Consider the following 18,706-nt stretch of genomic DNA (forward strand, 5'->3'; position numbering starts at 1 on the left):
CGTGCTAAAGTAACAATAAATAATTATAGGTTATATAGAAATTTCCATACCTATTAGCAGGAACTACAGCATTTCGAGCCTCATCAGATTACTGGATCGTTATTAATCCTCCTACGTAAAAATGTACACTGTTTAAACAAACGAACAAACGAATTTTCGCGAAAAACGCAAAGAAAGTCGCGACGACGATATCGACGACACGGCGTCACCGAATTTTCTGATCGAACGTTAAAACAAAAGACGATCGCTACGAAGTTCGTTACGATTAACGTATTTCTTTTGTTTTTATTGCGTTGTTCAAAATATTCTCAATCGCGTCGGACCAATCAAATGTCATCACATTATTAGAAGAAATATATAGGATAACGTATATACTTCGTAATGATATAACGAGTTGATATAAATCGAATAGAATGAATAAGACGAATATGTGAGATATAAGAATTTTGTCGTAAAAATTCGCGCCAAGTTCGATTCGAGAAAAAGAAAAGATGTTCTCTTTCTTCGTGGAGAGGCCGCAACGACCGTGTCGGTAAAGTAGAAAACTATTTTCGTAGCGTGGAGTCTCGCCGGTCGAAGGTGTCTGACGTCATCGACGTGTGCCGTGTACTTGCCGTCACGAAACTGCGACACGTTGTGGAAGAAAATCTTCGTACGTGGCTTGCTGAGATAAATAAACAAGGTACATCGAGTTAACAAAAACATATATACGTTTATTCAATGTTAGAAAAAGGCGTTGTCGGTTTTAACGATGACTCATATTTCGTGCTAGGAATCATAGAAAAAAACGTGTTCGATCGTGTTGACCTCAGTGATAGTTTATAGTGTTATTTACAAGACGTTAGACAATTGATACGTTTCGTGAAAAACTTTCTTAATTACTTCTCCATCGGATCTGATTGAGACAAGACGTTCGATCTCTCGTGCAAGTGCCAAATTAATGAATCTTTCTGTCGGCGAAGTAAGGTTAAGTTTTCGGATGCACCCTGCGCTCTATTGATTCGCGTAGGTATCGATAGACGGCAGCACTGAGTGCTTATACCAGCTACTACGTGCGTCGTCTGCTTTTATAGAGTAACTGATTAAGGCGGTAGAATTCAAATCGACGAAATATTTAATTAGATGTATGTTGGTTACGTATAAAGAAAAAAAGAAACGAATAAAAGAGAAAAGAGAAAAGGGAAAAGAAAAACCGACGAAATATTGGTAGCTAGATCGGCCGAAAGAAAATCGAGTCGTTGGAAATTGGAAAGTTGATACCGTAAAAGTTACAAGAAAAGAGGTCGAAGAGAAACGCCGTGGTCGGTCATTATCGTACGTAGAGCGATCCCCCCCTGAGGGCGAGACGACGTCGTAAAGGAGGAGGTACGGTCACGGCGCCGCGGCGGCTCTTCGTCGAGAGTAGCATCGCGCCCCGCGACCGAACCTCTTTCGCGGCTTCTCCATTATCGTAATTTGCAAATTTCCTCGGGATAGCAGTGAAAAAGGACGAAAAACATCAAGGTGGTTTGAGCGTCCGTCGTTCTTCGTCTTTTTAACGGAGGACGGTGGTTGCACGACTCTCGTGGCGAGAAAGGGGAGCAAGAGAGAAGGAAAGATAGAAAGAAAGAAAGCAAGAAAGAAAGAAAAAGAGAGAGAGAGAGAGCAAAAAAAGAGGGGCAGAGGCAAGGGGAACAGGAACCGGGAGTAGACGGTGGCGGATTGGCGGCCTCAGGCTTACTCGCGGATTCTCCTTGTGATGCCGGTGATTCGCGGCTCTCCTGCCCACTAATCCTGCGGCTCCTCCGCATTGCCCGCCATCTTCCTCCTCCCTCGCATCGTCCTCGTCTCCTTTACTCGCTCGCTCGCTCTCGATATCGGTAAAATATCCACGAGGAGCATGGATCGCCGGATCGTTCGAGGGTAGGCCGCCGGTAAACACAGCGATCGTTCTACGTGCCGTCGTTCTCGTATTAATATAATTAGTCACCGCGAGCGTTCTTCGAGAACCTCTCCTCTCTTCGATACTTCTTCTTCGAGTATTTCGATTTCGCGCCTCCGGGCGCTTCCAAGCGACTCCTTGTAAAACGATCGAGAAAAACGATGAACGTCTTCCTCGAACGATGGCGACGCTAATTTTTAATTACTTCCGCTCTCGAATTTTTTTCATCTCTTTGTTTCCTTCTTTATTTTTCCGTAACGTTATTGTTGCTTGTCGTTATTATTACTATTATTATGTTCTCGATTCTTCTTCGTTACAGAATGGCACCGAAAAAAGTCGAGGAACCTGAAAGAAAGCCACTCATAGGGCGAGTAGGGATTAATTTAAAAATTGGTATCGTTGGAATACCAAACGTCGGCAAGTCGACCTTCTTCAATGTCCTTACGAAAAGTCAAGCGGCGGCGGAGAACTTTCCTTTCTGCACCATCGATCCGAATGAAAATAAGTATCTGAATTTATATTTTATATACAAACACACGCGCACGCACATATACATCCTTTTTCTCGCGAAAACTTTTTTGGGAAAGTAGTTTTCGTTTGTTCGTTACTTACTTCAATTCTTACGTCAACTCCTACGTCGGGATAACCTGTTTATGAATAATGTGCGATCGAGCGATCGAACGTTTAAAAAGGGATAGCAAAAAGAAGAAGGAGAAAAAGTTTTACGTCACATCGTCGTGTATATTAAGAAAAAGTTTCTTTCGATTCGTCAAGCATTACCCTCATCAAGAATATGTTCCTTCTTGGCCATCAGCTCACTCGGTTCTTTATCCTAAACCCAACATTTACTATGCCTTCACCGAAGACACAAATCCTTTCACGAGGTTTCAGAATACCTGTAAATGTATAGAAAATGAATTTCAACCGCATTTCGAACCACCAAAGGAGCCCTTTGTCCTTCGCGATCTTTATTTCGAGGAAGAGGCAAGAAGGAAATATCTTGAAACGGAGCCAGCGTCTTTCGTTATTTTTGGAAAGCCAGGTGTAAATAGTCGAGAACTTGCGGTTATGATTGCCGACGGTTGGAAGTGCGTTTTCATTTCACCGGAGTCCCTTATCGAGCAAGAAATACTAAACAAAACGGAAAAGGGTAAATACATCGAAAAGATATTACGTTCTGATAGAAACTTGACCTCCGAAATAATTCAGAATTTAATCAAAAGTAGAATAAATATGAGAGACGTTAAGCACAGAGGTTACGTGATCGAAGGCTTGCCCTTTATACCGAATGATCCAAATCTCGATTACTTGTTCTATCCTAAAATCGCCAAATTTCGCGTTGAATCGGTAACGAAGGAAAACTATTCGGAAGACGATCTCTTATCGACCTGCGAAATGATATTAACTCCAAGCTCGAGCTCGGATAATCAAGACGTAAAAAAGTCTTCGTGTAAAATGCAACTTTATCCAGAGGAAGATATACCTCGTCAAATCAACGAGATCTTTTCTACGTGGCCAATAAAGCCATCTGTCATCATTTACATCTTATGTCCCGACGAGGATCTCTTAAAAAAATACAAACTTGTAAAAACAGACTCGGAAATCTTTAAACCCGCAGATACCGTTCTATCGGTAGACATTTCCGACGATATGTACTTGTTTACAGAAGATAATTTCGACTATGACACGAAGATCCCTTCTGCATTCCCTTCGATTACATTTAACAAAGATAGAGAATATCTTTTGAAGCATAACGAAGAGATTCAAAAGGACGTGAAGAAACGATGCGAACTATACAAACGTTTGGCCATACCTCATATAGATAAATGGGTCCTTCTTCAAAATCCTCAGAACGTGATACGCGTGGATGGTCGTACATCTGTTTCGCAAATGTTCGAAATTGTGAGCGTACGTTTGCGTACATTACCATTGCCACGATTGCTACTTCCAAAACGGATGATAGGACAAATCGACGAGTTTGGGATGGTAAAAGTAGAAGGAGAGGAAGAGGAAGAGGAGGAGGACACAAGGCAAATTGCCTTGGAGGAGGAGTTCGAGGGTATGAGCAACGAGGATGCTTTTCGAGAAATGGCGAACATGGAGTCCGTAACTCGAAGGTTTCCTTGGAGACTGTCGCGTTGGAGATTTTATTGCCCGGTCGAATTGGCCAGAGGAAGGACCGTAACCGGTATCCCGAAATATTCTTTAAGATTCATGAAGAACATTTTTTTTCTTTCTTCCGACGAAGCACTTCAATTGTTTCTAGACAATCCCAGAACATTTTTATTGCCGCCTAATCCACGACCAACTTGTAAGATAGCGGTTATAGGTCCGAAATATTCCGGTAAATCAAAATTGAGTCGAGAATTGGCGAAAATTTTGAACGGCACCGTAGTTAACGTCGACGATATAGAAAGTATTTTTAAACGTGATCGCGTTAACGATAAAGTCATCGAAGCTATGCATGAAATGGTCAACGACGTTATAAACGAATTGAAAATCAAATTGAAGAAAGAGAAAAAGATGAGAAAAATAAAAAAGGATGCTGATCTTAAAGCGTGGTACGAGGATATCGCTTCGACTATTCAACGTTTGACAGATATCCTTCAATCTAAAGATGCAGAAACACCGAGCGAGGGCTACGACGATGTTCACGACGAATTGAAAGCATTGCGTAAAAAATTGAAGAACAATAATATCGCACATGTTGAGACGGATTTACGTCTTATGCAAGAAATAAAAGATAATAAAAAGATTTTGTACGCTTATGCGCCGGATCATTTAAGAAAAGAGGAACCTTCGATCAGAGAATTGACTAAACACGATCCTGAAGTGGCGAGTATGTTACAGGAACGTGTTAAATATTTGTACGACGAACCAATCGAATTGAACCCCGATGAAAAGGCTGATCTAATTATCAAACATATAAAAAATATTCCAGACGAGATACTGGAAGATAAAATTAATAGAGACGGCGGTTTTATTGTCGACAATATGTACATGGATTTCGACGTTTGGACAAAAGTTATTAACGATGGTAATATTATTTTCGAAGACGTTATAATAATTTTCGAAGACGAGCCATATCTTTCTCTTCTTGAAAAATGGCGATACTTCCACACGGAATGTAAAGATAAATCGGCCGAAACTGAATTTAAAGGTGAAAAAAGTGATATGTTCGAGGATGAGTTCGACGTAGAATTAGAAGAATATCTTCATCATCTTAACGATTATCAAACAATTTGGAGAAATTTTCGCGATAGGATAGACGAATTCGAACAAAACGTGATTCTTTGTGATCTTGGATTGATCGAGGATGTTACTAATTACGTTGTAAAGCGACTTAAGGATCGTTACGATTGGAAAGCGATTATCATGAGCGAGGAAGATAAAGAAAAAGAAAAGTTGATAGAGGAAGAAGAGAAGAGAACAGACGAGACGTATCTCGAAGAGGAAGGAGAAGAATTAATGGACGAAGAAGAAGAAGAAATAAGAAGACCGATTATAAGTCGAACAGTCGTTAAAGATAATCGTCGATTAGGTGACACCAGCGATTACTGTCCAGTTGCATTATCAAAATATAATATTCTATGGAAAGGCAGAGAAGATTATAGCGCAGTCTTCGTAGATAAAATTTATCTATTATCCAGTGAACGTGCATTAGAAGAATTCGTTGAAAATCCATATAATTTTTCTATTCCTTTCATCAAACCACCGATCGTAATACCACCTTTACGAATTAGCGTCGTTGGTTTACCTGGAAGTGGAAGAACTACTTTATCGAATGCTTTGTCAAGAGAATATGGATCATATCACGTCGATTATTTCGCATGTCTTGAAAAATATATGATGAGTAGAGGAATGAAAGCTTTCACGTTGAAGGATACCGTGATTGCTCCTGAAAAAGAAGAACCCGAAGAAATAGATTTACCAGATGATTTAAACGACATTAGATATAGCAACGACGAGAATTTAATATCTATGTTTATTAAAAATTACATTAAAAATGGTGGAACATTAGCGAATAATATCCTTCGTGAATGTTTCTTAAGTTATTTTCAAACGCCGTACAATAAATATGGTATTGTACTCGATGGCTTTCCAAGTTGTTTTAATGATGTAGAAATGATGTTGGAAAGATCCATGGTACCCGAACTGGTGATAGAACTTAACTGCAGTTTACAAACATCGATGGAAAGATTGTTTCCCAAGTATCTTAGTCTTTGGGAGAAAAAACTAGAGGTAGATAAACTTGCCGAGGAGAAAAGGTACAACGAAGAAATGACTGATTACATTAAAAGACGAGATGAATGGATAAATGATATTGTACAAGAAAGACGCGAACGTTTTATGAGCGAGGACATGGGAATGTTCGAGGATGAAGCAGAAAATTTTGATATGGACGATATTTATTACAAATTAAGTCCAAGCGAAAGAATCGAATTAGAATATACTTGGCGAGAAGAGAATCCCGAACCAATACTATTTATCGATTGGGAAGATATCGTAACAGCTAGAGATAGAATTTCGAGACGAATAGAAGAGATTTATGAGAGCGATAGTAACAAAATAGTAAACACTCGTAGTTTTATGAAAGCTGGAGGCATACCTTGGATAGAAGTAAACGGTGAACAAGACGAACGTAGGATGATAATAGAAGTTCAAAGATATCTCGAAAGTTACGTATTTCGAGATATCTCGATGTTCGAGAGAACATATTTAGTCGATGTGGAAACTGCTGAACGTCTTTTAGAATCTGGATATTATTTTTTAAGTTCGTTTGGCCGATGGTGTCCGGTTCAATTATATCAAAATAAAATACCAATACAAATGTTTTTACCTATGGAAGTGAAAGACGAAGTGAAGCCTGTTATACATCGACAATACATTTATTTCTTGTGCGGTCAAAATGCAGCATCAGATTTCATGAAAAATCCATTGAAATATATCGAACAAGATTCGACGATACCTCTTATACCGTTAACTCTTTCGATCATTGGTCCACCTAAATGTGGAAAGACGACACTGGCTGAACGTTTTGCCGAGACATACGGTTTGAAATTGATTTCTATTGAAAAAGCTTTGGAATACGTAAGGGATAATTACTCATGGACTGAATTAGCTAAACGAATCAGATCACACATTCGAGATCGCATTGCCATTGATAATAAAACGATGAGTCGAATCGTTGAAATGTATTCGATTGATCCACGGGCAGCTTCTCAGGGTTACGTCCTCGATGGTTTCCCACGTAATCGAAAAGAATCCGAAGAATTAGCTTTTCTCAATATACGTCCGATGATCGTCATTGATCTTAAAGCCGATTTAAATTTCTGTACGGAATGTCTTTATAACATCAATAAGGAAACTAACGATCCATTTGACTTGGATATCGATCATTTCACTCAACTTTACGATCAATGGCAAGTCGATCAAGAACATTTTCGAAATTGGCTGAAGAAATTCTCACAGAATATATTTGAAATCGATGGGAGCAATAACAAGTGGGGTGTATGGATTCATGCCGATCGAGTGGTTCGAGAAAAATTTATGAATATTAGACGATACTTTCGTGACTCCGATTACGATAAAGTTCATAGCTTAGAGAACATGTGTGTATCGCCTTACGAATTTAAATCGTATCAAAGTACCTTCGAATCGTATTGTCCTGTTTGTTTATTACTTGATAACAGCATAGTATCTTCGGGTGGACTGATCGATCGTACTGGATTAGTCCAATTTCGAGAACATTTTTATTGGATATGTACCAAACACATGAACGATTTTATCAAATATCCATTTAAATATGTTCCACCTTGGAATACTGCAATTCTACCGAAAATTCGACCACGAATCGTATATGAGACGATCGATTTGGAACACGCTTGCTGGGCAAGACGTTTGCAAGTTAATGGATGCTGTTTGGTTACTTACGTCGACAGTCTCCCCAATCGAAATCTAATCTCTGGCAAAATCGATTTGGCCGTTCTCTATGACGACAAGCTCTATCTCTTCTGCAGCCAACATTGTCAGGATCAGTTTCTCTCTCGTTGGATGAAGTATTGCGACGTTAAAATTCATTTTCCTCTCAACATGCCAGATATTAAAATAACCGATCTACCGATTGTCGGATATTTAGAACAAACGGTAGCAAAACGTGTGATAGAAGCCGTCAACGAAGTTGCAGCCTTTCGTCCAAAGATTCCAGGCTTGTCTTCCGCTGCCAGCGCAGCGATTTACATGGGTGTTTTTTTAAAAATTTGCAACGTATCCTGTACCCTAAACGAAATGAATATTTATGAGAAAATTAACAAACGTATGAAAGCACGTAAACGTATCATCGAATTGGCGACTACTAGAATGAAAGAAAAACTCAATCCATACCTGATGATTCCGAGCTATTATCTTAAAATTGAATCTCCTAAGTTAGAGCGAGTGAGCTCTATCAGATTCCGACGAACATCGCCGACTCAGATTTTGCACGATCCTAAGAACTTTTACTGATCTCTGTTCCATTAATCATTGTTCATATATATTGATGATACATCTAAGAAATGGTATATAATATTAATATATATTCTAGTATACGTACATTGTAAAAGCTCATTGTACCGGAATATATACTGATTGATATATAATCATTAATTATAACAATAATCAATTAATAAGCAATTAATTGTAATCATTATTAATCAGTATATATTTTAGTATAATTTAATTTCATATTAATATAATTTTGATAAAAAAGAAAAAAAAAACACAAGAAAAAAGAGACAAAGAAAAAAATGTATGACCTTTGAAATTGTTTGTTAAGGCACGTCGTGTACCAGTACCCGACGCAAGGTACGACTATTTATGCGAATACTTCAAACCGGCCAGGTAAGCAATCGTGCAAACATTATTCGATCGTAAGCGAGTCGAATGTCTCTCGAATACGTTATCATCGTGTCGAAAAGGGAGTTGAACGAGTACCATTTCTTTTCTGTTCTTTTCTTTTCTTTTCTTTTCTTTTCTTTTCTTTACGTATTTACGTATACCCTTGCAAAAGGAAACGATTCGGAATAACCAACGACATTTCCATACCTACTTATTCGCCTTTATTCTCGCGACGAGACGCGAGGAGGAGACTGTAGGAGAAGAAACGAAAAGAGGAAAGAGGTAGGGTGCACGTTTCGTAGCACGTGATCTGCAATGCAGATCGACCTAAATTTCTCTACGAGACGTTAGGAACCATGGCAAAGAGTTTTCCCGAGTTTGTAAATTATCTACATCCTACGAGTCCTTTTTATTTATTTCGCTGTTCACTTTAACATTTCTAATTGAAATATATCGTTCGTTTAAGTATCCGGTTAATTTTCATCCTTTTATACAAAATCACGTTGCAATCATTTGCAACTTGAAATTCCGTTCGAAACACGTGGAACGAAGAGAGAAAGAGAGAGAAAGAGAGAGAGAGAGAGAGAGAGAGAGAGGGAAAATCGATCGAAAGGGGCGCATTTACACGGATAGTCGCGTTGATAGTCACCAACGATGGTTCAACGAGGTGCTCGTACGTACATAGATATATGTCGAAAACTCCCAACTCGGCCAGTATCATCGTGCTAGCTTTTCTATCTCTCTCTCTCTATCTCTCTCTATCTCTCTCTTTGAATCGTGCGGAAACCGCTGTACGTGCTGCGGTATCCATCAACGCGGCTAACCGTCGATGAAAACGGTGTTTACCTTGTCGCGCGTCATCGTGCTTGCACAGCGACTCGGTGAAATTGAAAATGCAAAGCAGTCAGGATCATGCGGAAGGTTGGATAGCCAAATTTTCGATTAAAAGATTACTCTTGTTGTATACGAATTTTCTTTCCTTTTTTCTTTCTTTTTTTTTTTTTTTTTTTTTTTCCAATAAAACTCGTGTCGTTCAAATCAGATAACGACAAAGGAAATAATTGAATGAGAGAGGAAATTAGAAATAATTCTTTAAAAAAAAAAAAGAGAGAGAGAGAGAGAAAATTGATTAGAAACTTCTTCAATTGTAAACGTGTGAATAAGAAACATTAAAATAAGTTCGTTGATCAAAGCAGAAAGCTATTCCAACCTTCTCCTCCCCCCTCCCTCCACCATCTCTCCCAAACTTTTCGAATACGATCATCATACTTTCATTCACGATGTATCGTATACTCTCATTGACGGCACGTGTCCGAGAATTCGGCGATCCGTGATGAAAGCCGCCTAACGCGGCCTCACCACCCTTCTCGTTTGCTTTTCCCGGCGCCTCTCTCTTCAAAGGCTAATTATTTAATGAGGCCGCTGGCATTAGCATTTAAATGTGCCTCGTTGTCACTACCCACCCTCGTTTCCATGCAACGCACGTGCATGACAGCGTACACCCTCGACCTTTAATCGGAATTCTCACTGTCTCTTTCTATCTCTTTCTTTCGCCTCTTTCGAAGAGGGGAAAACGTGAACGCGTTTGAAAAATCTCATTCGAGAGAGAGACATTCGAACGACTCCCTTAAAATAGATATAACAAATAATATATATATATATATATATATATATACACATATATATTAATTAAATTTATTTGTACTTTCTTGTTTTCTCTTAGCAAAATCCCAGCTTTTTTGAACGTAGTCGATATCGCTGGTCTCGTAAAAGGTGCTGCCGAGGGACAGGGTTTAGGAAATGCTTTTCTTTCTCACATCAGTGCCTGCGACGGAATTTTTCACCTTTGCCGTGAGCATGATATAATTATTATATTCGAATATATAATAGAAAGAATTTTGAAAAATGTAGATATCGTACGAATCATTTGTATTCGCAGGAGCATTCGAAGACGACGATGTCACTCACGTAGAAGGTGACGTTAATCCGGTACGAGATTTGGAAATTATCAGCGAGGAATTACGACTTAAAGACGTCGAATTTTTAAATGGGCATCTTGAGAAATTGGAAAAATTGGTTGTCCGTGGTAACGACAAGAAATTGAAACCTGAATACGTGAGTTTTAACGTAACATTTGTATCGGATTGGTCGAGGTAAATTAAGAGAATTCGAATGGACGAACTTTTCTCGGAACAAATTTACTCGATTCTCGTTGATCGATTTCCAAGCAATTTTCGGCTTCCCAATTTAGCGAAACTCCCAAACTCGCGTGATCGAGCCATCGTCTAGATTGATTTCAAGTCGATTTTAACTAGTACTCCGTAGGTAATTCGACATTGCGTGTTACGACTTGCGGCGAATCGTTGTTAATAGTATTTTCCTTGTTTTCTCCTTCTTTTTTTTTTTTGTTATTTTTTTTTTCTCGACAGGATACGCTTTTAAAAGTCAAGGGTGTTTTGGTAGACGACAAGAAGCATATCAGGTACGCCGATTGGAGCGCAAATGATGTAAGTTTACGAGTTTTTCCTTCGCACTGTCGTAAGAAACATGCAATTTGCTCGTTCGATCGTTATAGTACGATAACAACGCACGTTGATGATCGTCCCTAACGTTTGATTGCAGATCGACGTACTCAACAAATATCTCTTCCTCACGTCGAAACCCGTTATTTATCTGGTCAATCTTTCGGAGAAGGATTACATTCGTAAAAAGAACAAATGGTACGTTTCGTTCTAACGTCGTAAGATGAAAAAGAGAAAGAACGAAACGATACGAAAAGAAAAAAAGAAAACTTCTCTTTTTCTCTTTGATCCTGTTAAAATTCTGATTATAAAGATAAACGAAGATTGTTACAAACCGATAATATTATTTTCTACGATAAATCAACTAGATATTCCGGAATACTCGTCGTTTCATTTTCCGGACATTTCTATCGACGTCGACGGTGAAGCGCGTTGCAAAACACTGTGGAGAACGGAATTATTTATACGTGCGTGTCGACATGTAAACGCGTATTCGTACGCACGCTCGAGGGCTCACTAACACGAATAGTTTCGTCGATCTATTATTCAGCAACGATTTGCAGACGTGCATTGCGAAAATAATATCGTGGGAAAGTGCAGTTGAATAGTAAGCCTATCGCGTATACTCGTCGTTAAGTTAATGCATGATTCAGAGCCCTTATAATCTTTTATATTTCATGATGCACTTTCACGATTATATTTAAAAGAAATATTTCTATATTAAAACGAAAACGAATATATCGAAATAAGATAAGACTCATCAAAATCTTCATCGGATATTATCGATTTTCCAGGTTAGTCAAGATTAAAGATTGGGTGGATAAGAACGATCCCGGAGCCGTGTTAATACCTTTCAGTGGTGTTTTCGAAAATAAGATAATCGACATGGACGACGCAGAACGAGCGAAATATTTCGAGGAACAGAAGGTCACTAGGTAGGTCATTAATTGTTCTCAAATTTGTTTCCCTTTGGTCAGGACAACTTATGTTTACAAACGAAGGACTGTTTTTATTTCCAAGTCGAAAGTTTGCTATATTGGTCTAACTTCTAGTCGAAACGTTTAGTCGTATTTTCTTAAAATCCACGAAGAGAGAGAGAGAGAGAGAGAGAGAGAGAGAGAGAGAGAGAGAGAGAGGGAGAGAGAGAGAAAGAGGTCCATGGAATAACAGGCGTTCCCACATTTAAGTATGCAACGAGTTATCTTCTAACCGTACTAATAACGGCTGAGGACGACTCTTAGAAGGTCTAGACTAGTTCTCTTTCTCTTTTTTTCTTTCTAACACGGAGGGAAACTAATAAAAACTACGGTCGTTTCGATGAGGAGAATGGAGAGAAAAAGAGAGAGAGAGTGAGAGAGATAGGCCGCATTATATTTTTACGAACGGCTATTCAAATTCTTACAAAATTGCATAAAAACTGGCCGCCCTCGCGCGTACCAGGAGAGGGTATAATCTGTGGTGAAAGAGGACCGAGAGGCAGAACGGCTGAGTTGGCTAGTGGGTCAATCGTACCCGGAGGGTGTTCAATGCACGTGTACCATGTTCAAACGAGTTTACACGAAGCTACGACATTGCATTACTATCCTTTACAAACGGAAAGTACATCGAAGTAGGTGTAGTTTTGCTTGCGTACGTGTAAGCGTACGTTTTCATTATATATATATATATATATATATATATTTTTTTTCTTTCTTTCTTTCTTTTCGATTCACAATGTTGAGAGTGACGTTCGAAGAAAAGTGAATGCGTTGAGAAAGAGAGAAAGAGAGAGATAGATTGGAGAACAATTTCCTCGTAGTGGCTCACATATTTCATATAAAAGTTCTCTCAAATTATAATAAAATTATCATTTTATTTGTTATAAGACATTCGTTGCAAAATTATAAGATATTATCGAAAATATCTTCCTTCGACGAATTTACAGAAGAATCAAATGGACGACGATGAGGAATCACGTTTGCCCCCTAATCAAAGGAAAATAGAGTAGACGTGATTTTATTTCAAAGTCAAAGATAGAACAGTCGTCGTCGCTTTCGTCGTCGTCGTCGTCGTCGTCGTCGTCGTCGTTGTCGTCGGCGGCGGCAAAGTAGGTCTCTCAGAGAGTCAGAATGATAAAATTACCGCATTAAGTCGTTCGGCTTTATGCGTATTCCTTGAAGTCTCGAGAAGTTGTGTCGGAGCCCACCAAGTGGGAGAGCTCATCCCGACGTACCCTGTCATTAGACGATATTTGGCCCGAGACAATCATATTCCATGGTCCAACGTTTTGAACGTCCCTCCTTTTGAACGGGAATTCATCGTTTTGCAATCCGCAAAACTGAAAGAGTCGTCCTTTGTATGTACCGCTCTATCGACTCGAGCTTTAATCGATCTAATACGAGTGATTCTCGATCGTATTCTTTTATTCTCTACCCTCTCATCGAAATATAATAATAAACGTCATAGAAATTTTTCTAAAATTATTATTGTTCTCTCTTCTTTTCTTTTCTTTTTTTTTTTTTTTTTAATCTTTTACAGTGCCCTAGACAAGATCATCATTCAAGGTTACAAAGCATTGCAATTACAGTACTTTTTTACTTCTGGTCCTGACGAAGTTAAAGCATGGACTATTCAGGTAGCTTCGTAACTATACTATGTGTACAAGTAAGATTGACTCGCCTTTCTTCGTCAACTTTTATTTTTTCTTTTTATTATATAGAAAGGTACAAAGGCGCCCCAAGCCGGTGGAAAAATTCATTCTGACTTTGAGAAAGGTTTTATAATGGCAGAAGTTATGAAGTTCGAAGACTTTAAAAATGAAGGCTCAGAGGCTGCAGTAAAGGTATTAATTTAACTATAAATTTCTAAGTTTATCGACATACGTTGTTATTAATCGTCTTATAAGTATTATTTGTCCAAAGCTTATAAAATAATTTTTAAGTACTATCTTGATTTAACTGTACATACACACATACATATTATATATATATACATATGTATATTTGTGTGTGTATATATATATATATATATATATACACTACGTTCTTTTTCTCTTGCTCAATAGGCTGCTGGAAAGTACAGGCAACAGGGCCGTAATTACGTCGTCGAGGATGGCGACATAATCTTTTTCAAATACAACGCCGGTGCTGGACTGAAGGACGCAAAGAAGAAGTGATGGCACGCGTTCCTCATGTTGTTGCTCGTCCTTTTGTACATCAACATGATACTACTCTCCTGTTGCATGCATCAACCTCATGGCAATCATTCTCATCCGCTTCCCCGTGCTCCCTGATTTCGTTTCATTTTATTTTATTTTATTTTATTTTTTTTTTTCCTCTTTTTTTTATATTTACCTTCAAAGGTACTATCGACGAAAAAAGAAAGGTCATACAAATGTGACTATTTTTTTTATTAATCGTCTGTCAAATTTTCATTATACAAAAGAGATTCGTTTTTTTCTGTCATTCTTATAAAAAAATGAAATGAAGTTAAAAATGAAAAAGAGTATCATCGTCGTTGGAATTGGCATCTTTTTCTTAATCGAGTATGTGATCTTTTTTTTTTTTTTTTTTTTTCTCTCTATGACAACGATTCTATCCGTAAGAAGAATTAGACTTTTAAAGTTTCTGTCTGTGTAAATAAATAGCATCATCGTCTCTTTGTATGAATACGCTATGTGCTTATGTTGAAAGAGCTTGTATGACGTTAGTTATATCTATGTCAAAGATATAACATTTCACAGAGATAAAATAATTTTTGTACAAGTTGTCTCTCGAACGAGATGATTGTAAATGCGAAAGAGAAAGGATGTTTGGTAAAAAAAGAAAAAAAAAAAAAGAGAGAGAGAGAACTATAAAAAAAAGCTCGCATAAATCTGAACATTTCTTGACTCAACAATTCTCTGTATTTATTCTATAAAATGTTCAATAAATCAACGTAGAAAAATGATAAAAAGCGAGAAAAACAATTTCAATGTATATATACAAATTATTGTATATGTTTTTAAAACATATTATCTATGTAAACCTCGATTAAATTCTATACCGTTACCATTTGCTGCAATGCATGCATGCATGCACAGTGTTCAAGGATTGATTAACTTAACATTTAAGTACATCAGTAACTGATATGATACAAGATGGCGTTGCACGTACCAACAGGCGTTCAAAATCAAAGGATAATGCACCATACGAATACGATAATATTTTTTCTCCATTTATGCTGTGTCAAATGACATATTCGACTAATTTATTTCTTTGGCATTTCATACGAAGGATTGAATATTTTACCTTTATATTTTTAGCCGCCTCTTAATTGGAAGATCAAAATTAATTTGCATGATCCAAAAACAAGCCAATTATTATTATCTTCAATAATCTTTAACTTAATTATCACCCATTATCGGATGTTTTATTAAACAATCGAAATTTCAACCACTTATAAAATTCTACTTCATCTGCCATTACTTCTTCCAATACTTTTTTCGCTCGAGTTTTGATACTTATCGAACGTTTCGATAAATAATTTTCTTTCGGTCCTATAAAATAAATTTATACGATAATCTTCGCATTAGCATAATATTTAACTGTTGCAAATTAAAAAGAAACAAAAAAGGAACAAGATACTTACGCAACTTATTATATATGCGAAGGGAACCGGTGAAAAAGTACGGAAATTCCTTTTGGAGAACGTGTAAAGTTTCTTCCATGTAATCGAGAAGACCGACCACTGGATACCATCGAACAACGTTTGCCTTGGCTCGTTGTAACGCCCATTTGTTATTTCTTTTCCTTATAGATAAAAAGTGTATCAAAAATAGATCACACACATACACGCGCATATATAGATATTCGATTCGAGTTTTTGATTATTATATAAAGAAAATTGATCACGATTATCCGTTACAACATGACATCTTTTCAAGCAGAAAAATCTCTTGTAACGTTACAAAAGACGAGCTCGATTTCTCTAACAACCATAACGCAAGTTTCTATTTATGGTATTCAGAAGCAGTTCATTGATCTTGATTCCTCACTATAGTCATCTTCTTGCGCAACCTTTACCAAGAGAACGTAGAGTAACTTTACGTAATCCCTAGTCGACTCAAAAGACGATCCTGAGTAATAATGATGAACAGACGAAAAAATCTCTAAGGTATTCCCTCTGTAATCTCATTCATGCGATCGTTTAATCGCATCAACTGTCGAAAGTAAAGTTACGAGGTATGTATTTTGATTCGTGAAACATCCTCGATCCTTCTCGCGAAACTGGTTATTCCACTCGCGTTATTGGATATCTATCTACGTCAACGTTGATATACGTACGAGCAACGAGGATCCTGTCCACAAAAATGAGAGATCGTTCCGCGATAAAGAACGGCCGCCGCTCCATCTTTTCGATATCTGCTTAAGATCAAATGAAAATAAGAATGAAAATGAAAATGAAAAAAAAGAAAAGGAAAATATTAACAAATAAATTTTCTTTAGAATCGATTAAGGAACAGAAGAGTCATTATTTAAGACACGTGTAATTAATTAGAGTAAACAAATTTGATCTTACCTATGCAAAGTACGTGGATCCAAAGGATCCCTTGCTAAGGCTAAGAAAGTTGGTGCCTGACGACCAAATTCAGAAAAATTTAAGAACCTTATATCGCCATCGAAACTCAATGGAATAGCCTCTTGTCTTATAATACTTGTAATCTCTTCCACGAGTAGTTCCTGTCGATCGGAAAAACAAAAATTCTTCTGTCATTAACTAGATTGATTAATTTTATCTCCAGCTTAAGTCGATCTTAAGAGATTATAAAAACAATGTAAGTTGTATAACCAAAATCCAGACAATATATTGAAAAAAACGTGATTGAAATCTTTGAAGTAATTTTGCAATTATAAATTGTTCACGATATCTCATAACTCGTGAAATATCAGCCGGATATGGATTGCATAGTTATAAGTATATATTTTTCAAGAATGTGCGATAGTGCTTGTTAAATGGACGAAAGTGCTATACTTTTCGTTACGAAAGCAGAGATACGTGTCTTACTTGAGCAGGCGAAAGAATCAACGACCGGTTTTCCGGATCTTTGTGCAATTCGATACATTCACATTTGCTCTTTTAAAAGATTATTGAGAAAATAATTATGTATTTACATAGGAGAGACTTTTATCCGGTGTTAACAATTATTTACAAATATTTACGAAACGTGAAATGCATTCTTCGCGAGATACGTATGTATTCAAACGTTTTCCATTTATGAGAAACAACCTCGAGTGACTCTCACAAAAATGAAACGCATTGCGAAGTACTTACATTCCTCGTTCTCCTTCGATCGACTATTTATTTTATCAATAAAACATAATTTATATTTATCTTTAATTTTGTTTTGGATCGATAAGTTGTTACAATAATTTTAAGATATTTGTAATTCTAAGAAAATGTATAGACACAATTCTAAGAAAATGTTTACATATAATTCGAAGAAAATGTATTGTTTTGAATTTTACATTCGAACACTGTCGTGATGTAATCTGCTCTCTTTCTCTCTCCCTCTCCCTCGTTCTCTTTCTCTTCATGTTTACGTTTTTTCTTAGCTTCGTAAGTACGTATTCATTTAGTACGTACATCTTGTTTCGTTTAGCTCATTAGTCATAGCCAGGTCATAGCAGAGTGAACATCTTGTGAGTATAAAATTGTATATATTATACGTCTTAGTTTTAAATTCGTTTCCTTTTAATTAATTTGCTTTATATCAATTAACACGTTATATCCGTTTTATTCTTATTAATAAAATAATCCGATCGTCCAAAATAGAATATCCAACAGCGTGTTAATAGAAAATAGAGTTAATAATAGAAATATCCAATTTTTATTCTATACTTTTAATTGCTTTACACAGAGAGTGTATACACATATATATATACATGTGTAATATGGATATAATAAATTATATAGAAATAAGTATATTAAATGAAATGTTAATTAAATAGTAGAGATATAGAAAAGAAGAAACATCTACAGAGATTATCGAGATTTACCTGCTGCAACGTCGTCAAAAGTCCAGAATCTCCAGGCGGCAAACGAATATGTTTAAAGGCATTGTAACCTTGTAAACGTTGCAGGATCAGCACCAATAGTTCTGCACCAGCACCAGGTACACGTGTTAGCATGAGTACGTGCTTATTCATCTCGGGCAAATTTCCACGACCGCCCAGTTCAGCAAGGGAGGGCGTGACGTATCGATATGTCTGTTTAACAATCGTACGATGATTTATTAAAGAGCTCTAGGCACACCTGTTGGATTTGATTAGAATGATGTGACTCCATAAAAATCAAGGGAAAAAAAAAAGAATTAAAATATCTCTTTCCATACAAGTCGATTATTTCTCCTTTCTCTCTCTTTTTTTTT

General features: G+C 37.1%; 2 protein-coding genes and 1 long non-coding RNA gene across 4 annotated transcripts in view; 2 read left to right on the forward strand and 1 right to left on the reverse strand.

The window, feature by feature from the left end:
• The first annotated feature begins 545 nt into the window (after positions 1-545).
• Positions 546-15,265, forward strand: LOC122630640 (obg-like ATPase 1). Of its 2 annotated transcripts, none has more exons than XM_043815365.1 (11): positions 546-682; positions 2,241-2,422; positions 8,740-8,800; positions 10,521-10,648; positions 10,737-10,912; positions 11,227-11,304; positions 11,420-11,517; positions 12,114-12,254; positions 13,837-13,933; positions 14,018-14,140; positions 14,363-15,265. In XM_043815365.1, exons 2-11 carry the CDS (start codon positions 2,242-2,244, stop codon positions 14,471-14,473), a joined length of 1,194 nt encoding a protein of 397 aa, XP_043671300.1. In that variant the 5' UTR covers positions 546-682; position 2,241; the 3' UTR covers positions 14,474-15,265. The 2 variants fall into 2 exon arrangements, with proteins under 2 accessions (XP_043671300.1, XP_043671301.1); XM_043815366.1 differs by lacking the exon at positions 546-682 and adding an exon at positions 765-1,005.
• The window catches only part of LOC122630643 (uronyl 2-sulfotransferase-like), a 4,354-nt gene continuing 827 nt past the window's right edge, over positions 15,180-18,706 (reverse strand). The window contains exons 2-6 of the mRNA XM_043815370.1: positions 18,336-18,545; positions 16,858-17,018; positions 16,623-16,700; positions 15,928-16,088; positions 15,180-15,835 (exon numbers count right to left, since the gene is read on the reverse strand). Coding sequence (XP_043671305.1) covers positions 15,690-15,835; positions 15,928-16,088; positions 16,623-16,700; positions 16,858-17,018; positions 18,336-18,545 — 756 coding nt within the window. The 3' untranslated portion in view covers positions 15,180-15,689. The remainder of the gene's footprint in view (positions 15,836-15,927; positions 16,089-16,622; positions 16,701-16,857; positions 17,019-18,335; positions 18,546-18,706) is intronic.
• Positions 17,834-18,672, forward strand: LOC122630651. Its single transcript, XR_006327534.1, has 2 exons — positions 17,834-17,978; positions 18,288-18,672. It is a non-coding gene; the product is annotated as an uncharacterized LOC122630651 (long non-coding RNA).

The sequence above is a fragment of the Vespula pensylvanica genome, chromosome 7 (genome assembly GCF_014466175.1).
Source record: "Vespula pensylvanica isolate Volc-1 chromosome 7, ASM1446617v1, whole genome shotgun sequence".
Classification (NCBI taxonomy): Eukaryota; Metazoa; Arthropoda; class Insecta; order Hymenoptera; family Vespidae; genus Vespula; species Vespula pensylvanica.